General features: G+C 50.8%; 1 protein-coding gene across 1 annotated transcript in view; it reads left to right on the forward strand.

Annotated features, from left to right (window-relative positions):
- Window positions 1-24,492, forward strand: part of GEMIN5 (gem nuclear organelle associated protein 5) — a 167,321-nt gene that overhangs the window by 20,166 nt on the left and 122,663 nt on the right. The window contains 3 exon segments of the mRNA XM_075344305.1: window positions 4,076-4,257; window positions 4,571-4,722; window positions 16,135-16,257. Coding sequence (XP_075200420.1) covers window positions 4,076-4,257; window positions 4,571-4,722; window positions 16,135-16,257 — 457 coding nt within the window.

Below are 24,492 nucleotides of genomic sequence, written 5' to 3' on the forward strand. Positions count from 1 at the left end.
ACCAAGAGCTCTCTTCAGTGGTGGCTTCGGCCCCTCTCCCTGTCCCAAGGGCGCCCCTTCCTGGCCCCGTCCTGGGTGATTCTCACCACGGATGCCAGTCTGTCCGGCTGGGGAGCGGTATGTCTCCACCACAGAGCACAGGGCACTTGGACTCCGTCCGAGTCAGCCCTTTCAATCAATGTGCTGGAAACCAGAGCCGTGCTTCTAGCTCTCCTAGCATTTCACCACCTGGTGGCGGGCAGGCACATTCGAGTCCAGTCAGACAACGCGACAGCGGTTGCCTACATCAACCATCAAGGCGGGACACGCAGCCGCTTGGCAATGATGGAGGTACAACGCATTCTTCAATGGGCGGAGGACTCCAGGTCCACCATATCCGCAGTCCACATCCCAGGCGTGGACAACTGGGAGGCAGATTATCTCAGCCGTCAATCCGTGGACGGTGGCGAGTGGTCCCTGCACCCGGCAGTATTTCAGTCGATCTGCCGCAAATGGGGCACTCCGGACGTGGACCTAATGGCATCCTGTCACAACAACAAAGTTCCTGTTTACGTGGCTCGCTCCCACGATCCTCAGGCCTTCGCCGCGGACGCTCTGGTTCAGGACTGGTCCCAGTTTCGTCTGTCCTACGTGTTTCCCCCTCTAGCTCTCTTGCCCAGAGTCCTGCGCAAGATCAGAATGGAGGGTCGTCGAGTCATCCTCATTGCACCGGACTGGCCCAGGCGAGCTTTGTATCTGGACCTGCTCCAGCTGTCCGTAGAGATGCCGTGGCATCTCCCGGACCGTCCAGACCTACTCTCGCAAGGTCCGTTTTTCCGCCCGAATTCTGCGGCCCTCAATTTGACGGCGTGGCTCTTGAGTCCTGGATTTTGACGGCTTCTGGTATTCCCCCTGAAGTCATCTCCACTATGACTCGGGCCCGCAAGTCTTCCTCCGCTAAGATCTATCACAGGACTTGGAAAATTTTCCAGTCCTGGTGTCACTCTACCGGCCATCCCCCTTGGCCATTCTCCTTGCCGACTCTTCTGTCTTTTCTACAGTCCGGTCTGCAGCTAGGACTGTCCCTCAACTCTCTCAAGGGACAAGTTTCGGCTCTGTCAGTTCTGTTCCAGCGGCGTCTCGCTCGGCTGGCTCAGGTCCGCACCTTCATGCAGGGCGCGTCTCACATCATTCCGCCTTACCGGCGGCCCTTGGACCCCTGGGACCTTAACTTGGTTCTCACCGTCTTGCAGAAACCCCCCTTTGAGCCTCTTAGGGAGGTTTCTTTGTATCGTCTTTCACAGAAAGTGGCCTTTCTGGTTGCCATAACTTCTCTCAGGAGAGTCTCTGATTTGGCTGCGCTCTCCTCGGAGTCACCTTTTTTAGTCTTTCATGAAGACAAGGTGGTTCTCCGTCCGACTCCGGACTTTCTTCCTAAGGTGGTCTCTTTCTTCCACCTTAACCAGGACATTACCTTACCTTCCTTCTGTCCGGCGCCTGTTCATCGCTTTGACAAAGCTCTACATACTCTAGATCTGGTGCGTGCTCTCCGGATCTATGTGTCTCGCACCGCTGCGCTTAGGCGGTGCACCTCTCTTTTTGTGCTAACCACAGGTCGGCGCAAGGGCCTCCCTGCTTCTAAGCCGACCTTAGCCCGTTGGATTAGGTCGACCATTTCGGACGCCTATCAGAGTACGCAGGCGCCTCCCCCGCCGGGGATCAAAGCACACTCGACCAGAGCTGTCGGTGCCTCTTGGGCTTTTAGGCACCAGGCTACGGCTCAACAAGTCTGTCAGGCTGCCACTTGGGCTAGCCTGCATACCTTCTCGAAGCACTACCAAGTGCATGCTCATGCTTCGGCAGATGCGAGCTTGGGCAGACGCATCCTTCAGGCGGCGGTCGCCCATTTGTGAAGTTAGGTTCTGCCTACTTCTTAGTTTTTTCTGTTTATTTCCCACCCAGGGACTGCTTTGGAACGTCCCAAGGTCTGGGTCTCCCAAAGGAACGATAAAGAAAAAGAGAATTTTGTTTACTTACCGTAAATTCTTTTTCTTATAGTTCCGTCTTGGGAGACCCAGCACCCTCCCTGTTGCCTGTTGGCAATTTCCTTGTTCCGCGTGTTTTCACCGGCTGTTGTCGTGGACAGAGTCTCCGGTTGTTCCGGCTCTTGCTCTGTTCTACTTGTGGGTGGCTATTCTCCTTCAGCTTTTGCACTAAACTGGCTGGGACTGGCTCACCAGGGGGTGTATAAGCTCAGAGGGAGGAGCTACACTTTTAAGTGTAGTACTTTGTGTGTCCTCCGGAGGCAGAAGCTAAACACCCATGGTCTGGGTCTCCCAAGACGGAACTATAAGAAAAAGAATTTACGGTAAGTAAACAAAATTCTCTTTTTTAGTTCATCCCAAAGGTGGAGGATGGAGTTGAGGTTGTGTCTCTTCTCCAAACTCTTCTTACAAAACCAGAAGCTACAATTGTCCAAAATGTTTTGTATGAAGCATTAAGATTTCCCTTCAGTGGAACAAAGGGGCCTCGGTCAACCCTTGGAAGACACCCTCATAGTATTATCAACCTCCACCAAACTGCACAGTGGCACAATCAAGTCAGGCGGGTAATGTTCTCCTTGAAACACCAAACCCAGACTTATCCATTAGGCGCAGATAGAGCAGTATGATCCATCACTGCACACAACACATTTCCTCCAGAGTCCGGTGACGGTGGATTTACACCACTCCATCCGACGCTCCACATTGTGCTTGGTGATGTATGGCTTGGCATTGTGCTTGGTGATGTACGGCTGGTGCAGCTGCTCAGCCATGAAGCTCCCGGCAGGGGCAGTGTTTGTGCTGATGTCACCAGAGAAGATCTGTACTCTGCAGTTATGGAGTCAGCAGAGTGGTGGTGACTTTTCTGCCCTCTGCTCCTCAGCACTCAGCCCCCCGCTCTGTAACGTTATGGCGTCTCCACTTTGTGGCTGAGTTGCTGCTGTTCCTTCCACTTCTCAATAGTATCACTCACAGGTGATGGGGAAGATTTAGGAGAGAGAAATGTCATGAACTGACCGGTTACCCCGATGGCTGCTATTGCAGGATGCACTGGTATCAGTGAGCTCTACACCATCAGCCGTTCTGTCATATGTTAGTAAAGGCAGAAGACATGGTGGGGGGCCGGAGGTTAGACACCAGGGGTCAAAGGGGGCCAGAGGTTATATACTGATGGACAAGGGGCTAGATGTTATATACACTGGGTGAGGGGGGTACAAGGGGCTAGATGTCATACACCGGGGCTGATTGAAAAGCCTGAATTCATTGATTAATGCGGGGGTCCAAATACTTTTTTCCATTTAGCAAAATATATTAGAAAAATGCCAAAAATCTTGTAACAAAAAGCTCAATAGTCACACATGATATTAAGACTCACATGAGCATAAGGGGGTCCCAGCTTATAGAAAAATTGTCATTACTGCACTGGTTTACCCTCCCATTATTTAAAAGAGTAATCTAATGATCCCCATATGCATAAGTCGTGCCAAGCCCACATATTAAGGTGGGACCAGCACCCCTTCTGATGTGTATGGGGGCCCCCATTCCCAAGGCCCAACCCTTTTGTTTTCAGAAGAGATAATCCGCCATCTGTGGCGTTTGGCAGCGTTTCTTCCCATCAATGTCTGGTCACATCATGGTGCGCACTTTGGTGGCCAACCTTATGTGTCGATAAAATAAATTCACTAGCATAGATGTGTCCATAATAACGGGCTACAGGAAAACCCTACTAAGGAAGCCATTAGCGCCATCAGTATACTCAACCATCAGGAAGGCATCTGTCCGCTGCCCATCAGCCGCCGGGGTCATGCAGCCATTTTTTTCCTGTGCCAATCTCTGCAGTCAGTGATCAACACTGGAGAAGGCAGAAAAAGATGAGACCATGCCAGGAAAGCCGGGTCTGTCTCACTGAAATATCGGAACCTGCTTGGAATGGGGTTGGGTAGGCAAGAACCAAATAAAGGAGCATGTGGTTCCTGATCCATATTGTGTCTCCCGAATATATCTATCTTAAGAATTCGGGAGAGGTGTATCAGTCTTGTGTCTATTTGTTACAGAACACAATCTCTTCCCTCCACTGGTCTCCTCTGGTGAAGGACCTGTTGGTAACCGGAGACGAGAAGGGCATAGTGGTCTGCTTTTGGTGCAACCGTAACGATGGGCAGCAGTTTTTTCCAGAACCGAGGACTATTTTCTGCTTGTCCTGTGCACCGCATCAAGAAGATCTGGTGGCAATAGGGTAAGTGGCTCCAGAAACCCTCTAAGGTTGGGACTACAGGGCAACTTTGGCCACGTTGGCTATTGTGTGACTGAAGTTCGCTCGGTGTTACATAAGAGCTTTGGGCTTGGACAAGCATGCCATATATCTCCAGCCTACAAATGGCTAATAACTCAATAATGCCTGGCAGTTAAAGGGGCGGACTGTCCCCTGGCAGGGCTCACAGAACAGGGGACCCCCTTTAAGATGTCCATCGTGTTCTCAGAGAGTCTGCGATGCCCCTAGAAATCATGCTGCTGACTCACGTAGTTATAAAATTGCCCGCCTTTCCCAGGTACAAGGACGGTATGATCGTCATCATCGACATCAGCCGTAGAGGGGAAGTCACTCACCGGCTGCGGGGACATGATGATGAAGTTCATTGCCTGGCATGGTGCCCACATCCTGGAGAGGAAGACCTGTATCAGAAGATGGAGGAAACGCAAGGTATGGAAATAACCTCAACTGCATTGGGAATGTTTTATTTATTTACTCTTTTTATTAATTTGATATAAATATTTCCTTTGCCATCCATGTGCTGTAAGGTTTTCTTTCATGGACCAGTAGACCATTGTCATATGTGCTGTGGGAATAGAAACGGACTTGTGAATAGCACCATAGATTGTTACAAGCTGTATACAAATGTATGATTGAGGCCTAATAGGCATTTTACTATATTGATGACTTACAGTGCCTTGCAAAAGTATTCTTTCCTTTCCCCCCCTTTGGCTTTTTACCTGTTTTGTTACATTACAATCTGTGTTTTTCATTAAATCAATTTTTATTACTTTTTACGAATAAGTTCCAAATACTTATCGGCACAATGGAAGGCTTAGGCTAGGTTCACACTTCCGTCAATTTGTATCAGTCACAATCCGCGGCTCTGGTAAACAACGGAATCTGTTTGTCGGATTCCGTTGTTTCCCATAGACTTGCATGAGCAGCGGGTTGTGACTGATGATGCTGCGTCGGATCCTCCGCCCGACTGATCAGTCGTGGAACGACTGACCGTCGGGCGGCAAGAACGCAGCCTGTAACGTTTTTTGAGCAGCGCAATCCGTATGTTTTCACTGCGCATGCTCATCGGCGGCCGAACGATTAGCTGATTGCCCGGCTGCCGGCTATTGTGAACTATCAGCTGATCGCTCTCATAAGCCGGCAGCCGGCTTCTGAGAGCAATCAGCTGATCTCCCGGCGGCCGGCTAATGAGACCGATCAGAGCTCTGATTAGCCGGCCGCCAGGAGATCAGCTGATCGCTCTCAAAAGCCAGGAGACCGCAGGCTTTTGAGAGAGATCAGCTGATCTCTCGGCGGCCGGCTAATGAGAGCAATCAGAGCTCTCATTAGCCGGCCGCCGGGAGATCAGCTGATCGCTCTCAAAAGCCGGCCACTGGCTTATGAGAGCGATCAGTTGATCTCCCGGCCACCGGCTTATGAGAGCGATCAGCTGATCTCCCGGCCGCCGGCTTTTGATAGCGATCAGCTGATCGCTCTCAAAAACGGAATCCGCTTTCTCAAACCAATACTTGTCATCCGTTGTACAACGCATCAGTCACAAGCATCAAGCAACGCATGTGACTGATGCAAAACAACGGAAATGTGAACCTAGCCTTAATACACCGAGAGGTGGACTGAGAAAAAGAAAGCTGAGATCAGCCCTGACACAGACCAAAACTCAATGGTGATAATAATGAGACTCGATAACCTCAGTACAGACACATCAAATGAGACATAGGCAAAAGTATGCAATATCAAACATTGAAGACAATATATAAAATATGACAAACAACCAGAAAGGGAGAGGAGAAGAAAGTGAGAAAAAGACAAAAGGAAACAGTTGGCGCAGGAGAGGAGGGGAAAGGGGGGCTAGGTAGACATCTAATCCTGTACAATTTAGGCAAGCCAGGCGGAGAACTGGTGGCCATCCTTAAATGATGACCAGGAGAACCAAATTTTAGCATGTCGATCTCAAGAGTCATAGTCATGTGCCTTGAGGGATTCCATGCGCTCCAGGTGGCTCAGTTCCAGAATCCATTCCTTAACTGAAGGTGGGCTGGGAGATTTCCGGTGTCTGGTGATCACATTTCGAGCTGCCACCAGGAAAAATCTAAGAACAGCAGAAAAACTGCCAGGGAGGAGTGAGAAGAAAGCAATCTGAGGAGACGGAACCAAGCGTGTGCCCGAGACCTGGTAGCAAATTTCAAAAATAGAAGACCAAAACGGATGGAGAAGTCTACAAGACCACCATATGTGGGTCATGGTGCCAAATCAGAGCCGCATTTCCAACAGAGATCTCAGCCCGAGAGGAAAATCCTATGGAGGAACGCCGAGCACCTATATCAGCGTGTCAAGGTCTTAAAATTCTTTTCTTTGTCGCTCCATTGGGAGACCCAGACAATTGGGTGTATAGCTTCTGCCTCCGGAGGCCACACAAAGTATTACACTTTAAAAAGTGTAACCCCTCCCCTCTGCCTATACACCCCCCGTGCATCACGGGCTCCTCAGTTTTATGCTTTGTGTTGAAGGAGGCACACATGCACTCATGCTCCCATTTTTAGTCAGCAGCAGCTGCTGATTTATATCGGATGGAAGAAAAGAGGGCCCTAACAGGGCCCCCGGCATGCTCCCTTCTCACCCCACTAAGTCGGCGGTGTTGTTAAGGTTGAGGTACCCATTGCGGGTACACAGGCCGGAGCCACATGCCGTTTTCCTTCCCCATCCCTTAGGGGCTCTGGGAGAAGTGGGATCCTATCCGGTCATCCAGGCACTGGGACCGGGCTCCCTCCGCAGCCCCTGTGGGATTCTGTCGGACAGGAGACTGAGTACCATCAGGGACAGGGCCCTGCATCTACAGGTACTCTGTGTCCCCTTGGGGACGGTGCATGGAACACCTTGACCTCAGACGCTGCAGCGACTGCGCTGTTGGTATGAGACCGGGACTACCGCGCCGACCGCGCCTGCTTGCCGGCCGCGGTTTTTAACTTTAGTCCCCGGCTTTTGCGGCCTAGTGCCTTAAACTCCCGCCCCCGGGCCTGCCAGTCAGGGGGAAGGGCGGGACGGTCGGTCTGACGCCGACAGTGAGGGCTGGAGCACACTTGGCCGTCCTCCGCCCCCCTCACTATTCACTCTGGGGCACCAGATTCCCGCACTTTTGTGGATACGCCCACGGCTCCCTCCTCCCCTGTGAACGCCGACGGCCATGTTTTAAGCACATTCTGCCGGTGGAGGACTTCTGGCAGCACCTCTGGGAGACCCGAGGCAGGGAATCTGGTGGCCACACACTGCTTGAGCGGTCGGTAAGCCAGGTGGCTTCTTCCCACCGGTGCTGGGCCCCCTAGAGTGCTGAACTGTGTATATATATATATATATATATATATATATATATATATATATATATATATATATATATATTATATTATATACATTTTCTCGGTTCGGCTGTACTGTTAGCTTGTGGCTATATATCCCTCAGTGATCACTCTCCTGGGAGACTACAGCATGTCGTTCACAAGGAGCAAGGGTGCCAAGACACAGGGTTATTTTGCAACCTGTACCTCTTGTGCGGCTATGCTACCTGCAGGTTCCACCTACCCTCACTGTGAGCAATGCTCGGGCCATGTGGCACTCGCTCAGCCGGAGCCTGGGGCACTGGTGGGACCCTCGGCCCAGGTAGAACCGCTGGCTTCCCCTGTCCAGGCGGCAGGGACAGAGTTTGCAGCTTTTGCTGAGAAACTCTCTGAGTCACTTTCACAATCCATGGCTCAGTCTATGGACAAATGGTCTGCTAAGATACTAGAAGCTTTGCAGCCCAGACCGGCCCTTACACAGGCCCCGGGCACTGCGGGATCGCCCCCAGGCCCCTCTCGGTCTGCGACGAAGCGTGCTCCTGGGGTGGCCTCTAGTTATTACGTGGAGGACTCCGGCACGGACCGCAGTCCCAGACCGGCTAAGCGGGCTCGCTTAGAATCTTCCCGGACTTCATCACGCTGTTCGGGGTCTCAGCTTGAGGACTCTAGAGGATGAGGCGGAGGTCGCAGCCCAGGACTCTGACCCTGACGTTGCTCTCAATCTTGATACACCTGAAGGGGACGCCATAGTAAATGACCTTATAGCGTCCATCAACCAGGTGCTAGATCTTTCTCCCCCAGCTCTACCTATAGAGGAGTCGGCAGCACAGCAGGAGAAACACCAATTTAGGTTTCCCAAACGTACTCGGAGTTTTTTCTTCGATCACTCGAACTTCAAAGATGCTGTCCAGAAGCACAGGGCTTTCCCGGACAAGCGCTTTACTAAACGCCTTAATGACACACGTTACCCCTTCCCCTCTGACGTAGTTAAGGGTTGGGCTCAATGTCCCAAGGTGGATCCTCCAGTCTCTAGACTGGCGGCTAGATCCGTAGTAGCAGTGGCTGACGGTTCAACGCTCAAGGATGCCACGGACAGGCAGATAGAGCTCCTAATGAAATCCATCTATGAAGCCATAGGCGCGTCCTTTGCCCCAGCCTTTGCAGCAGTGTGGGCACTCCAGGCTATCTCAGCTTGTCTGTCTGAGATTAATGCGGTCACCCGTACCTCTGCTCCGCAAGTAGCGTCTTTAACGTCTCAGGCGTCGGTATTTTCATCCTACGCAATGAATGCTGTCCTGGACTCGGCTAGCCGTACAGCGGTAGCATCCGCCAATTCGGTGGCAGTCCGCAGGGCCATGTGGCTACGCGAATGGAAGGCAGACTCTGCTTCCAAGAAGTTCTTGACCGGTTTGCCCTTTTCTGGCGACCGATTGTTTGGCGAACAATTGGATGAAATTATTAAGCAATCCAAGGGAAAGGACTCGTCCTTACCCCAGCCCAAACCAAAGAGACCTCAGCAACGAAAAATTCAAGCGAGGTTTCGGTCCTTTCGGCCCTCAGCCAGGTCCCAATCCTCATCGTCCAACAGGCCACAGAAGAGCCAGAGAAACTCTTCTGCATGGCGGTCTAAGTCACGTCCTCCAAAGACCGCCGGAGGCACCGTCTCCAAGGCGGCCTCCTCATGACTTTCGGCCTCCCCAAACCGCATCCTCGGTCGGTGGCAGGCTCTCCCGCTTTTGCGACGCCTGGTGGCCACATGTCCAAGACCGATGGGTGAGGGACATTCTGTCTCACGGTTACAGGATAGAGTTCAGCTCTCGTCCTCCGACTCGTTTTTTCAGAACATCACCGCCCCCCGAGCGAACCGTTGCACTTTTTCAGGCGGTGGACACTCTGAAGACAGAAGGAGTTGTGATCCCCGTTCCCCTTCAGGAACGTGGTCGGGGCTTTTACTCGAACCTGTTCGTGGTACCAAAAAAGGACGGTTCATTCCGTCCCGTTTTGGACCTCAAATTGCTCAACAGACATGTGAGAACCAGGCGGTTTCGCATGGAATCCCTCCGCTCTGTCATCGCTTCGATGTCCCAAGGAGACTTCCTGGCATCAATCGACATCAGGGATGCCTATCTCCACGTGCCGATCGCTCCAGAGCATCAACGCTTCCTGCGTTTCGCCATTGGGGACGAACACCTTCAGTTTGTGGCACTGCCTTTCGGCCTGGCGACAGCCCCACGGGTCTTCACCAAGGTCATGGCATCCGTGGTGGCGGTCCTACATTCTCAGGGCCACTCAGTGATCCCTTACTTAGACGATCTCCTAGTCAAGGCACCCTCCCGGGTGGCATGTCAACACAGTCTGACCGTGGCTCTGGAGACGGTCCAGAGGTTCGGGTGGATCATCAATTTCCCAAAGTCAAAATTGACTCCGACCCAATCACTGACTTACCTCGGGATGGAGTTTCATACTCTCTCAGCGATAGTCAAGCTACCGCTGGACAAACAGCGTTCGCTGCAAACAGGGGTGCAATCTCTCCTTCGGGCCCAGTCACACCCCTTGAGGCGCCTCATGCACTTCCTGGGGAAGATGGTGGCAGCAATGGAGGCAGTTCCCTTTGCGCAGTTTCATCTGCGTCCACTCCAATGGGACATTCTCAGCAAATTGGACAAGAGGTCGACGTCCTTAGACAGGAACATCTCTTTCTCTGGCAGCCAAGACCTCTCTTCACAGGTGGCTTCTTCCCACTTCCCTGTCGAAGGGAAAATCTTTCCTGCCCCCATCCTGGGCTGTGGTCACGACGGACGCGAGTCTGTCAGGGTGGGGAGCGGTTTTTCTCCACCACAAGGCTCAGGGAACCTGGTCTCCGACAGAGTCCTCCCTTCAGATCAATGTTCTGGAGATAAGGGCAGTGTATCTAGCCCTAAAAGCGTTCCATCGGTGGCTGGAGGGCAGGCAGATCCGCATACAGTCGGACAACGCCACGGCGGTCGCGTACATCAACCACCAGGGCGGCACTCGCAGTCGTCAAGCCTTCCAAGAAGTTCGGCGGATTCTGCTGTGGGCGGAGGCCACAGCCTCCACCATCTCCGCGGTTCACATCCCAGGCGTAGAAAACTGGGAAGCAGACTTTCTCAGTCGCCAGGGCATGGACGCAGGGGAATGGTCTCTTCACCCGGACGTGTTTCAAGAGATCTGTTGCCGCTGGGGAACGCCGGACGTCGATCTAATGGCGTCTCGGCACAACAACAAAGTCCCGGCATTCATGGCACGGTCTCAGGATCACAGAGCTCTGGCGGCGGACGCCTTAGTTCAGGATTGGTCGCAGTTTCGACTGCCTTATGTATTCCCTCCTCTGGCAATGCTGCCCAGAGTGTTGCGCAAGATCAGGTCCGACTGCCGCCGCGCCATCCTCGTCGCTCCAGACTGGCCGAGGAGGTCGTGGTACCCGGACTTGTGGCACCTCACGGTGGGTCAACCGTGGGCGCTCCCAGACCGACCAGACTTGCTGTCTCAAGGGCCATTTTTCCATCTGAATTCTGCGGCCCTCAACCTGACTGTGTGGCCATTGAGTCCTGGCTCCTAGCGTCCTCAGGGTTATCTCAAGAGGTCATTGCCACTATGAGACAGGCCAGGAAACCAACGTCAGCCAAGATCTATCACAGGGCTTGGAGGATCTTCTTAGCCTGGTGCTCTGATAAGGAGTTTACCCCCTGGCCGTTTGCCTTACCCACGTTTCTTTCCTTCCTTCAATCTGGAATGGACAAGGGTTTGTCTCTCGGCTCTCTCAAGGGACAAGTCTCGGCGCTTTCCGTGTTTTTTCAAAAGCGTCTAGCCAGGCTTCCGCAGGTCCGCACGTTCCTGCAGGGAGCTTGTCACATAGTTCCACCTTACAAGCGTCCACTGGAACCCTGGGATCTCAACAGGGTTCTACGGGCTCTTCAGAAACCACCTTTCGAGCCGCTGAAGGATGTCTCTCTATCACGTCTTTCGCAGAAGGTGGCATTTCTAGTGGCAGTCACATCACTCCGAAGAGTGTCAGAGCTTGCAGCGCTGTCATGCAAAGCCCCCTTCCTGGTATTTCACCAGGATAAGGTGGTTCTGCGTCCGGTCCCGGACTTTCTCCCCAAAGTGGTGTCCCCTTTTCATCTCAATCAGGATATTTCCTTACCTTCATTTTGCCCTCATCCAATTCACCAATGTGAAAAGGATTTGCATTTGTTAGATCTAGTGAGAGCACTCCGGATCTACGTGTCTCGCACGACGCCACTGCGCCGTTCTGATGCGCTCTTTGTCCTTGTCGCTGGCCAGCGTAAGGGTTCGCAGGCTTCCAAGTCAACCTTGGCTCGGTGGATCAAGGAACCGATTTTTGAAGCCTACCGTTCTTCTGGGCTTCCGATTCCTTCAGGGCTGAAAGCCCATTCTACCAGAGCCGTGGGTGCGTCCTGGGCATTGCGGCACCGGGCGACGGCTCAGCAGGTGTGTCAGGCAGCTACCTGGTCTAGTCTGCACACTTTCACGAAACACTATCAGGTGCATGCCTATGCTTCGGCGGATGCCAGCCTAGGTAGACGAGTCCTTCAGGCGGCGGTTGCCCACCTGTAGGAACGGGCCGTTTTACGGCTCTATTATGAGGTATTCTTTTACCCACCCAGGGACTGCTTTTGGACGTCCCAATTGTCTGGGTCTCCCAATGGAGCGACAAAGAAGAAGGGAATTTTGTTTACTTACCGTAAATTCCTTTTCTTCTAGCTCCTATTGGGAGACCCAGCACCCGCCCCTGTTCCCTTCGGGCTGTTGTTCTTTTGTGTACACATGTTGTTCATGTTGAATTGTTCTTTTGGTTCATGGTTTTCAGTTCTCCGAACATCCTTCGGATTGAATTTACCTTAGACCAATTTATAAGTATCCTCCTTCCTGCTTTTGCACCAAAACTGAGGAGCCCGTGATGCACGGGGGGGTGTATAGGCAGAGGGGAGGGGTTACACTTTTTAAAGTGTAATACTTTGTGTGGCCTCCGGAGGCAGAAGCTATACACCCAATTGTCTGGGTCTCCCAATAGGAGCTAGAAGAAAAGGAATTTACGGTAAGTAAACAAAATTCCCTTCTTCCTGGGTGAGACAGTAGACAGACATTTTGTGAGCTAAAGTAAATATTTTATAGCAATCTGAATCCGACACAACCTATGTTTTTAATGTTTTAGTAATCCAAGTTTGTGTGTGATGCATCAGCACTAAATAGTTTAAGTTGGAAAAGGGAAGTGAGAAAAATACAGGCAAATATTAAACTTATGGGATAAAATAAATTGCCATGTGCATATGTATTTACCACTTCCGCTATGAAGCCCCTAAAAATTTCTGGGTCAAGCAATTACCTTCATAGGTCACATGCTTAGTGAAAGGAAGCCCACCTGTGTCTGTCAGTATAAACGCACCTTTTATGAAAGGCTGCAACACTATTCAGCAAGAAGTACCACTAACGAAGCAATCCCATGAAGACCAAGGAGATCTCCAAACAACACCATGAAGACCAAGGAGATGATCAAACAACACCATGAAGACCAAGGAGATCTCCCAACAACACCATGAAGACCAAGGAGATCTCCCAACAACACCATGAAGACCAAGGGGATCTCCCAACAACACCATGAAGACCAAGGAGATCTCCCAACAACACCATGAAGACCAAGGAGATCTTCCAACAACCAACATGAAGACCAAGGAGATCTCCCAACAACCACCATGAAGACCAAGGAGATCTCCCAACAACCACCATGAAGACCAAGGAGATCTCCCAACAACCACCATGAAGACCAAGGAGATCTCCCAACAACACCATGAAGACCAAGGAGATCTCCAAACAACACCATGAAAGCCAAGGAGATCTCCAAACAACACCATGAAGGCCAAGTAAATCACCAGACAAGTTAGGGACAAAGTTATCAAGAAGTACAAATCAGTGTTGCGTTCTAAAACAAATACCCCAATCCCTGATGTTCCCCCTTAGCACCATCAAATCCATTATCAAATGGAAAGAACATGGTACCACAACAAACCTTCCAATAAGAGGGACACCCACCTAAACTCTCAGCCCAAGCAAGGAGGGAATTAATCAGAGAGGCAGCACAGAGACCAAAGATAACCCTGAAGGAGCTAGAGGAGAGACTCCAGTATCTGTCAGTTTGACCACAGTAAGCCATACACTCCATGGAGCAAGCCTTTATGGAAGCGTGGCCAGAAAAAGCCTTTATAGAGCCAAAATTGCAAGGCTCATTTTGATTTTGCCATAAGACGTGGGAGACTCCAAAATATGTACTGAGGAAGGTGCTGTGGTCAGATGAGACCAAAAATGAACTTTTTGGCCCCTCAAGGTAGACACTGGGTCTGGCACCAAACCAAAACAGTTCATCACTCTAAGAACACCATCCCCACAGTGAAACATGTTGGTGGCAGCATCATGCTGTGGGGATGCTTTTTGGCACCAGGGACAGGCAAAATGGTAGAAGTCATGTGGAAGATGGATGGTGCAAAATACAGGGATATTCTTGATCAAAACTTGTTTTCAGTCACTGTCAGTGATTTTAGACTGTTACGGAGGTTCACCTTCCAACAAGATAATGACCCAAAGCTACTGCTAAAGCAACACTTGAGTAGTTGGAGCGGCCTAGTCACAGCCCAGACCTTAATCCAATTGAGAATCTGTGGTCAGACTTGAAGATTGCTGCTCACCAGAGGAAACCATCTAACCTGAAGGAGCTGGAGCAGTTTTGCCTTGAGAAATGGGCACAAATCCCAGGGACAAGATGTCGAAATGTCCTAGAGACTTATCCAAAGCGACTTCTAGCTGTAATTGCTGCAAAAGGAGGCTTTACAAAGTACTGACTTTAGGGGGGGGGGTGAATAGTTATGCATACTGAAGTTTTCAGTTCTCTTGTCCTATTTGTTGTTTGCTTCACATTAAAAAGAAAAACAAATGTTCACAGTTGTCGGCATGTTCCTTACATGAATGGATGCAAACCCTCAAAAAATAAAAAACGGGAAATTCCAAGTTGTGAGATAGTAAAACACGAAAATGCCAAGGGGGATGAATACTTTTGCAAGGCACTGATCCTAAGGCCCAGAAAACCACATTGTAATTGCCCTAAAAGTGTCATTATTACAGTGTCCAGGAGTTTATGGATTACAGCTTTTCCCCAGAGATTCTTATGCTGGATATACACTTTAGATTCATGCCGGCTGAAAATGCTGATTTCAACAAGACAAACCATATATGCTATGTGAATGGGGGTGTCACAACTTATGCATCACGACTGGCAGATTGGAGAGGAGAGGAGAAGGGTCAGACATGTTGGATTTTGGCATGCCCAATTCTTTTGATTGCACCAGGCATAACCTACCATGCATGTGTTTAGGAGATCTCTGAAGAAACAGCTGTCGGCCATAGGAGTATTCGGCTGACGGCTTTCTCCTTCATCTGTCTTATCTAGGCTTCAGTTGACATTTGCCATAAGCACAATGGCCCCTTTGTTCTGCAGAATCTTAAGGCCACTTTACACGCAACGGACATCGCTAACAAAATATAGTTGGGGTCATGGAATTCGTGACGGGCATCCGGCCTCATTAGCGACACCGTTGCGTGTGACACCTACGAGCGTCCGCTAACGATCAAAAATACTCACCAAATCGTTGATCGTTGACACGTCGTTCATTTCCCAAATATCGTTGCTGGACGCAGGTTGTTCGTCATTCCTGAGGCAGCATACATCGCTACGTGTGACACCGCAGGAACAATGAACAACACCTTACCTGCGTCCTCCGGCAACGAGGTGGGCATGTCGTTAATGCGGCTGCTCTCCACCCCTCCGCTTCTATTGGGCCGCTGTGTGACGTCTCTGTGACTGCGCATGAACCTCCCCCTTAAAAAAGAGGTTGTTCACCGCCCAGAGCGATGTCTCTAGGAAGGGAAGTACGTGTGACGCATCCTAGCAATATTGTGTGCCATGGGCAGCGATTTGCCCGTGACGCACAAACGACGGGGGCGAGTGCGATCACTAGCAATGTCGCAGCGTGTAAAGTGCCCTTTAGGGTCGGACCCACAATGATCACAGATACAACGATGGAATCCACTTGCGGTACAACTGGACGGACCGGTTCCTTTTCCAGCTCCATTTTTTATCTAATATCTATAGAAACCCCTGTTGTTTCTTCTCCACCTCTTTCCCCCACCTTTTTGACCCTTCCAGCTCTCCGTCAGCCGCACGGTATGATCCGAGCCTCGCATTGTGCACTACGAATGTTAATATTAGGCGGAACAAGGGATCAGTGAATGTTACCTGCACGGCGGTGTATGAATATTTCAGGCCGGCCGTCCAGCAATCCTTTTAAATCTGTTAGTCTCTTTGTAAGAAATGCTAAAAAAGAATGGAAGATATAGGGGTGCATGGCTAATCCTTCACCTCTGCAGCGCCTCTTTCAAGCCGTGCTGGTTTTGATATAGATTCTCTGTTGCTTTTCATCAGGAGGAGAAGAACCAAATGCAACCAACGGCGATCTCCTGCCGGAGTCTGAGAACAAGGGCTGCTACCTGGCCTCGGGCAGCAAAGATCAAACCATCCGGATCTGGAGTTCCTCCACGGGCAAAGGTAGGAGCCCTCCAGGTTTGTTTTCGTACTTTACCGTCTTAATATTGATGGCGAAGTTTTTTGCAGTTTCACATCTTCACATTGTAGTTTTATATCCCCGTCAGTGCGGCTGTGTGGACAGTTTTGGAGAATTTTATCAAAATAGCTCTCATTTATATCATCTTCTCCATAACCCGCAGGGCTAAGGGGGCAGCTGAAGTCCTGCTTTGGTTTTGTTTTTTTTTTAGATAAGCGGCTAAATAATGAAATTTAGATTGCTTATCCAAAAACAATAGTGTCCCCATTTGGCTAACCCTATCGGGGCATATTTACGTTTGAGTTTATCCGGGACTTTTTCTCTATTTTTTTCTTCTATGGGACTAGGCACTTTTTTGCAAGCAATTACCTGTGCCAACAAGCAACGATCTTTCCTGGGCTGTGACTGCCGACGTCCTGTTGACTGGCAGATGTCTCAGCCTAATGTAATGGGAAGTTGTCAATGAGCAGGACGTCGGCAGTCATTCCTGCTAACTCACTGCCTGTACTGCCCTGCATCGATCTTTCCTGGGCTGTGACTGCCGACTTCCTGTTGACTGGCAGATGTCTCAGCCTAATGCAGCGGGAAGCTGCCTGTCAGTGAACAGGATGTTGGCAGTCATTCCTGGTAACTAACTGCCTGTGCCGCCCTGCAACGATCTCACTTGGACTGTGACTGCCGACGTCCTGTTGACTGGCAGATGTCTCAGCCGCCATCTGTCACTGAACAGGACGTCGGCAGTCATTCCTGCTAACTCACTGCCTGTGCTGCCCTGCATCGATCTTTCCTGGGTTGTGACTGCCGACGTCCAGTTGACTGGCAGATGTCTCAGCTTAATGCAGCGGGAAGCCATCTGTCAGTGAACAGGGACGCCGGCAGTCATTCCTTGTCAGCAGCGCAGAAGAAAAGGAACTGCTATGTCACTGGATGAAGGAAAATGAGGTTATCATAAAGAGGCGCAATTGCCTCAAAATGTGTAAACCGCTTATGATTTTACGGTCCTGAACAATTATTTAATCATTGGATTAAAGTCACAGGTATTTTAGAAGTGCTGGATCCTTTGCCTTTTTTATGCAGGTTAATAATTGCCACTAGAAGCCGTCCGGAACCGCTCAGAGCCAGGAGAGATAGTCACAGAGCAGCAAAAGCAAATACCTGCCAATAAGTATATAAACCTGTAAAAAGAGAAGCGAGTCCAAAAACTACCTCAGTGAAAAATATATAATTTCTTTGTCGCTCTATTGGGAGACCCAGACAATTGGGGTGTATAGGCTATGCCTCCGGAGGCCGCACAAAGTATTACACTCAAAAGTGTTAAGCCCCTCCCCTTCTGCCTATACACCCCCGTGCTCCCACGGGCTCCTCAGTTTTTTGCTTTGTGCGAAGGAGGTCAGACACGCACGCACAGCTCCACAGATTGGTCAGCAGCAGCTGCTGACCATGTCGGATGGAAGAAAAGTGGGCCCATATAGGGCCCCCAGCATGCTCCCTTCTCACCCCACTCTTGTCGGTGGTGTTGTAAGGTTGAGGTATCCATTGCGGGTACGGAGGCTGGAGCCCACATGCTGTTTTCCTTCCCCATCCCCCTCAGGGTTCTGGTGGAAGTGGGATCCTATCGGTCTCCAGGCACATGAGACCGTGCTTCATCCACAACTCCTGTGGAGCCTGCTGGATAGGAGCCGGGTATCGTTCAGGGACATGGCCCTGCTACTTGGAGGTACTCTGTGTCCCCGTGGGGACCGCGCACAGCAACACTCCAGCTTTGCTGGGTGTGCTAGTGCACCGGGGACCGCGGCGCTGACCGGGTTAATATGTGCCATTACACACTCAGCGTTGCTGAGTGTGTTTATGTATAGGGACTGCCGCATTGACCGCCGCTGCCTTGGAAACACTGCGGCGCGGCTGGGACTTGTAGTGCGCCGGGGACTTCCACGCAGGCCGCGCTTTTACGGCGGCCGCGTTTATTACTTCAATCTGGACTGGAAAAGGGTTTGTCGCTCGGCTCCCTTAAGGGACAAGTCTCGGCGCTCTCTGTGTTTTTTCCAGAAGCGCCTAGCCAGACTTCCACAGGTACGCACGTTCCTGCAGGGGGTTTGTCACATCGTCCCTCCATACAAGCGGCCGTTAGAACCCTGGGATCTGAACAGGGTGCTGACGGTTCTTCAGAAACCACCATTCGAGCCAATGAGGGATATTTCTCTCTCACGCCTTTCGCAGAAAGGGGTTTTTCTAGTAGCAGTCACTTCACTTCGGAGAGTGTCTGAGCTAGCAGCGCTGTCATGCAAAGCCCCTTTCCTGGTGTTTCACCAGGACAAGGTGGTTCTGCGTCCGGTTCCGGAATTTCTCCCTAAGGTGGTATCCCCCTTTCATCTCAATCAGGATATCTCCTTACCTTCTTTTTGTCCTCATCCAGTTCACCAATGTGAAAGGGATTTGCACTTGTTAGATTTGGTGAGAGCACTCAGAGTCTACATTTCTCGTACGGCGCCCCTGCGCCGCTCGGATGCACTCTTTGTCCTTGTCGCTGGCCAGCGTAAAGGGTCACAGGCTTCCAAATCAACCCTGGCTCGGTGGATCAAGGAGCCAATTATCGAAGCCGAAGCTTACCGTTCGGCTGGGCTTCCGGTTCCCTCAGGGCTGAAGGCCCATTCTACCAGAGCCGTGGGCGCGTCCTGGGCTTTGAGGCACCAGGCTACGGCTCAGCAGGTGTGTCAGGCGGCTACCTGGTCGAGCCTGCCACACTTTCACGAAGCACTATCAGGTGCATACCTATGCTTCGGCGGATGCCAGCCTAGGTAGACGAGTCCTTCAGGCGGCGGTTGCCCACCTGTAGGAAGAGGCCGTTTTACGGCTCTTACGAGGTATTATTTTACCACCCAGGGACTGCTTTTGGACGTCCCAATTGTCTGGGTCTCCCAATAGAGCGACAAAGAAGAAGGGAATTTTGTTTTACTTACCGTAAATTCCTTTTCTTCTAGCTCTAATTGGGAGACCCAGCACACCGCCCCTGTTTTTTTGTGTACACATGTTGTTCATGTTGAATGGTTTCAGTTCTCCGATATTCCTTCGGATTGAAGTTACTTTACCCCAGTTTATAATTCTTTTTCCTCCTTCTTGCTTTTGCACCAAAACTGAGGAGCCCGTGGGAGCACGGGGGTGTATAGGCAGAAGGGGAGGGGCTTAACACTTTTGAGTGTAATACTTTGTGCGGCCTCCGGAGGCATAGCCTATACACCCCAATTGTCTGGGTCTCCCAATTAGAGCTAGAAGAAAAGGAATTTACGGTAAGTAAACAAAATTCCCTTCTTTATTAATGAATCAATCATAAAAACACCAATAGCGTATATACTGAGACAACAAGTGCTGGTGAGGATACAACAAAGGGGGAGAGGACACCCAAACGCTGACAAAGAACAAAGCACAAAAATAGATAGGTGGGGAATAAAGTGCCTATGCAAGTTAGCAGCAATGTATACAATAATTGGGGGGGGGTACCTAGTCCACAAAAAAGTGCTCATGTGCATTAGCAGAAAAAATGAAGCAGCACATATATAGGGCTACTGATCACCACCCCTCATAAAGTGCAGATGCAAGGTAAACAGCCGCTCACAGTAAAAATTACACTTACACCCCCCCACTGACTAGGAGGTAGTATGAGTAGCTCCAAGAACCCCAACGCACGTTTCGCGTGGACTTCTTTGGGGGGGGTTGCCAATAAGTGCCCAACCTCATGGGGGGAAAAAAGAAAAAGTCCTGAGTACCCACTTTAAAGAACCACTCCAGTGTTTTTACCTTTTTATTTCAGTGCTGGAGTGGTGCTTTAAGGCCCTGTGCACTCATTGAGTATTTGGTGATTTTTTTTACCTTTGTATTTGTAGCCAAAACCAGGAGAGGAACAGTCAGAGGAAAAGTATAATAGAAACACGGGCACCACTGCTGGATTTATCACCCACTCCTGGTTTGGCTACAAATACTGATGTTAAATAATGATCAAATACTCATCGAGTGCACGTGGCCTTAATGTAAGTCCCCCACCCCCTGTCTTATTCTCACTTGCCACTGTCTTGATCTGTTCTGTCAGCTGCTCTGGTCAGTCTCCAGCAGTTTGTGTCCTGCCAGCAGCTCCAGTGTTTTATGGAGCGCGCCAGAGGTCTCAACTCAATACAAGTCTATGGGAGCCTCGTTCTGACTCTCATAGACTTGTATTGAGCACTTGTGATGTAACTTCTGGCCAGTCAGAAGTTACCCCGCACAAGATGGCCCCATGGGACCGAAGCGGCGCCGAGAAAAGGTGAAGCCACTGGAGAATGAATATAAGACCGGGGGCAGAGGACTTACATTTAAAGCGCCACTCCAATGGTGAAAAAAAAGTGTTCCTTTCAATATAAGCATGCCCCATTAGAGTTAATCAAATGGGAACACAGTTGCTATAGGATAAGCAGTCTAAATTTAACCCTTTAGCAGCTTATCTCAAGAAACAAAAAAAAAGGAATGATAACCCCTTTAAGGGATGATAGCAGTCTATGGCCACTTTCATTGTGGCACAAGCCCTTTTAAAAAAGGTGATAGTATATTGCAAAGATTTGCCATCCCTTTATGATCGGTGGTGGTCTGATCCCTAGGACAAAAAAGATACCTGGGATGAAGGGGCGGCCGCATTCATAAGCACTGCAGCCCCCTCACATCTCATCATACCTTCTTAGCAGCGTTCCCAACCTCCCCATTGTGCAGCGAACTGCAACATATTCAATAAGTGGGGGGGGTTGCGATAAAGCATGAACAATGGCGGGTCCCGTTTTAGGACCCCACGGATGCTCAGAACGAAAGGGCTGCAGCTTCGATTCAGAACCGGTGACCCCTTACAACTAGTGTTGAGCGGACCCGGATCCGCAAAATCCAGATCCGCACGGTTCGAGGTTCCGATCCGAGACCGACCAGTATCCGGGGTGCACGATCCGGATACTTTTTTTTTTTTTTTTTCTCTCTCTCTCTTTTCTCTCTCTTTTCTCTCTTTCTCTCTCTTTCTCTCTCTTTCTCTCTTTTTCTCTCTCTTTCTCTCTCTTTCTCTCTCTTTCTCTCTCTTTCTCTCTCTTTCTCTCTCCTTTCTCTCTCTTTCTCTCTCTTCTCTTCTCTCTCTTTCTCTCTCTTTCTCTCTCTTTCTCTCTCTTTCTCTCTCTTTCTCTCTCTTTCTCTCTCTTTCTCTCTCTTTCTCTCTCTTTCTCTCTCTTTCTCTCTCTTTCTCTCTCTCTCTTTCTCTTTCTTCATCGTTCCTTATGGGAGACCCAGACCATGGGTGTATAGCTTCTGCCTCCGGAGGACACACAAAGTACTACACTAAAAGTGTAGCTCCTCCCTCCGAGCATATACACCCCCCGGATGACAAAGCCAACCAGTTCAATGCTTTGTGTTCAGGAGGTCACACACACACATGCATTTTCTGATTTTTGATTTTTAATTTTTTGATTTCAAGATTTGGAAGAAAAGCGGGTCCAGTCTGGACTCCCGGCATGTCCCTTCTCACCCCACTGTGTCGGCGGTGCTGTTAAGGTTGACTTTACAAGGCTGGAGCCTTACATGCCGCGCTCCTTCACCATCCCCTGGGGCTCTGGCTTGAAGTGGGAGCCATCACGGTTCTCTCTGCTTGCAGGAGACCGGTCTCCATCCGCAGCCCTGTCAGGATCCTGCCGGACTGAGCGTTTACCCCCCCCCCCCAGGGACATGGCCCTGCGTCTCATAAGCTAAGTATTGAGATGTTATTCAGGGGTCCCTTGTACATTTATTGAGGGGGGAGTGTGTTTGTTAACTTTGCTGTGATTTCCGGCCGGTTCTCTGGGTTTTTCCTGAGAACCGCGCCGAGGGTGCCTGCTCGTCGGCCGCATGTAAAAATCGAGGCCCCGGCTTCAGTTGCGGCCTACTTTCGGTTTCAGTGCCTCTGCATGTCAGTCATGCAGAGGGACACTGCGGCTCCGCCCAGCGGCTGTTCAGCACAGGGAGCGGACACTCCTCACTGAGGAAAGATTCCCTCCCCTGTATACCTCATTTGCCCTCCGGAGCCCGCTCTCAGAGTAGGCCCCGCCCCCTCTCCTCGCTCTGGCGCCATTTTATCAGCGTTCTCAATGCTGCATTCCACATTGTGACAAATAGGGCCTGGGCTGGGGGATCTGGAGGGCACAGAGATGTCCCTATGTTAAACAGTCTGGCAAATCACAACCTCCGGTTGTGCAGTTGCTTAGACACAGAGTGGAAGGCAGATGCTTCTTCTCTGCTGGGGGTCATTCTGGACAGAGCCCCCACTTCTGCAGCATGTCTCACATCAGAGCAAGGCTGCAAGGCTGTTCTTACTATGCACTACATGTAGACTCGTACTGCCTGTACCGAGCACATAACCACATTGTGATGCTTGCTCTAACATAGTGGTCCCTCAGCCTGGAAGCTCATCAGTGGTCCCTCCGGCTGTTCCGGCTCTGGTGGCTGAACCCCCGGTTTGAGTATAATCCCTCTCTCCAGGGGACAGCTGTCCCGGACTCTGCTGAGCATGCATCAGCCCCTTTCTCAGGGCGCTTCTGCTGCTACGGCTTGCTCAGCAAGGCTCACAGAGGATTCTTCATCTGGTCTCAGACCCCGTCCTCCTAAAACGGAGACACAGGTTCCCCTTCCTTCCTCGTCCCGCAGCTCTGATTCACGAGCTGACTTGCAGGACGAGGAGGATGCCTTTACTAGGGGCTCGGACGCTACTTCATGTACCATTGATCTGTCCGAAGGTGACGCAGATGCTAATGATTTGATTGCGTCCATTATATTTGTACTGGACCTCAATCCGCCAGTATCAGAGGAGCAACCCTCTCTGGCAGAAAAGCATCTGTATACCTTAAGAGAACAAGGAGTGTGTTCCTTAACCACTCCAGTTTTTCAGCCACTGTGACCAGGCCCAGAGCCCGTCCTGACAGACGCTTCCCAAAGCATGGTTCTCATGACTGTTTTCCCCTTCCACCAGAGGTGGTCAAGGAGTGGGCTCATTCACCAAGGGTGGATCCTTCGGTGTCTAGACTTTCAGCCCGGACTGTTGTATCAGTGGCTGACGGCACCTCTCTAAGGATTCCACTGTCCGCCAGGTTGACCTTCTGGCCAAACCTAAATATGAGGCGGCAGGGGCCTCGTTCTCCCCATCTTTTGCAGCAGTGCGGCCTCTCAAAGCCATCTCTGCTTCTCTGGAGGAGATGCATTCCCTCACCAGGGACTCTATGCCCGAAATGGTTGCCTTATCTTCCAGGCTTTAGTCTTTTCATCCTATGCCATGTCTGCCATGCTGGAGACTGTCACCGCACTGCGGTGGCCTCGGCTACTTCCCTCGCTATCCGCAGGCTCCTGTGGCTTCGAGAGCGGAAGGCAGATGCTTCTTACGAAGTTCCTTGCTGGGCTCCCTTTTGCTGGGACCAGTCTATTCGGGAACAGCTGGATGAAATTATTAAGGAAGCTTTTGGCAGGAAGAGTACTTCCATGCCACAAACCCCCAGGGCAGGAACCAGTCGAGGTTTCGTTCCTTTCGTCCCTCTAACTGGTCGTCCTCTAAGCCCTAGGCCTCGTCCACTAACTCAGCCAGGGTCCGTAAACCAACTGGCGCATGAAGCCGCGTCCTCAGAAGTCCGCAGGAGCTGCTGCCTCCAAGGCAGCCTCCTCTTGATTATCTGGCCGCGCCAGTAATGGCCTTGGTCGGTGGCAGGCTCTCCCAAATAGAGGCAGTAGCTCAGTGGTAAAGCTGCTGCCTTTGAAACAATGAACTCACAGCTCCACGAGTTCGAGTCCCGGCCGCCCCGAAAATACAGAGCCGATGATAATTTAAGCTTGGGCGACGTGTGGTTCCAACACGTCTTCGATCAGTGGGTGTGGGATACCATCCCCACGGCTACAGAATGGAATTCTATCCAGCCCGCCAAACAGATTTTTTTTCTGTCACCTCCCCCCTGCTCCAAGGCCGCCGTCTTCTCACAGGCCGTGGCATTCTTGCAGGCCAATGGAGTAATTGTACCAGTTCCCGACTGGGAACGGTTCTGAGATTTCTACTCAAATCTCTTCCTAGTCCCCGAAAAGGACGGTGCCTTCCGACCTGGATCTCAAGCTTCTCAACAAGCATGTTCAGGTGCGGCTTTTTTTGCATGGAGTCTCTGCGATCAGTCAATGACCCAAGGAGATTTCTTAGCATCCAGCGACATCAGAGATGT

Source organism: Anomaloglossus baeobatrachus, chromosome 4 (assembly GCF_048569485.1).
Source record: "Anomaloglossus baeobatrachus isolate aAnoBae1 chromosome 4, aAnoBae1.hap1, whole genome shotgun sequence".
NCBI lineage: Eukaryota > Metazoa > Chordata > Amphibia > Anura > Aromobatidae > Anomaloglossus > Anomaloglossus baeobatrachus.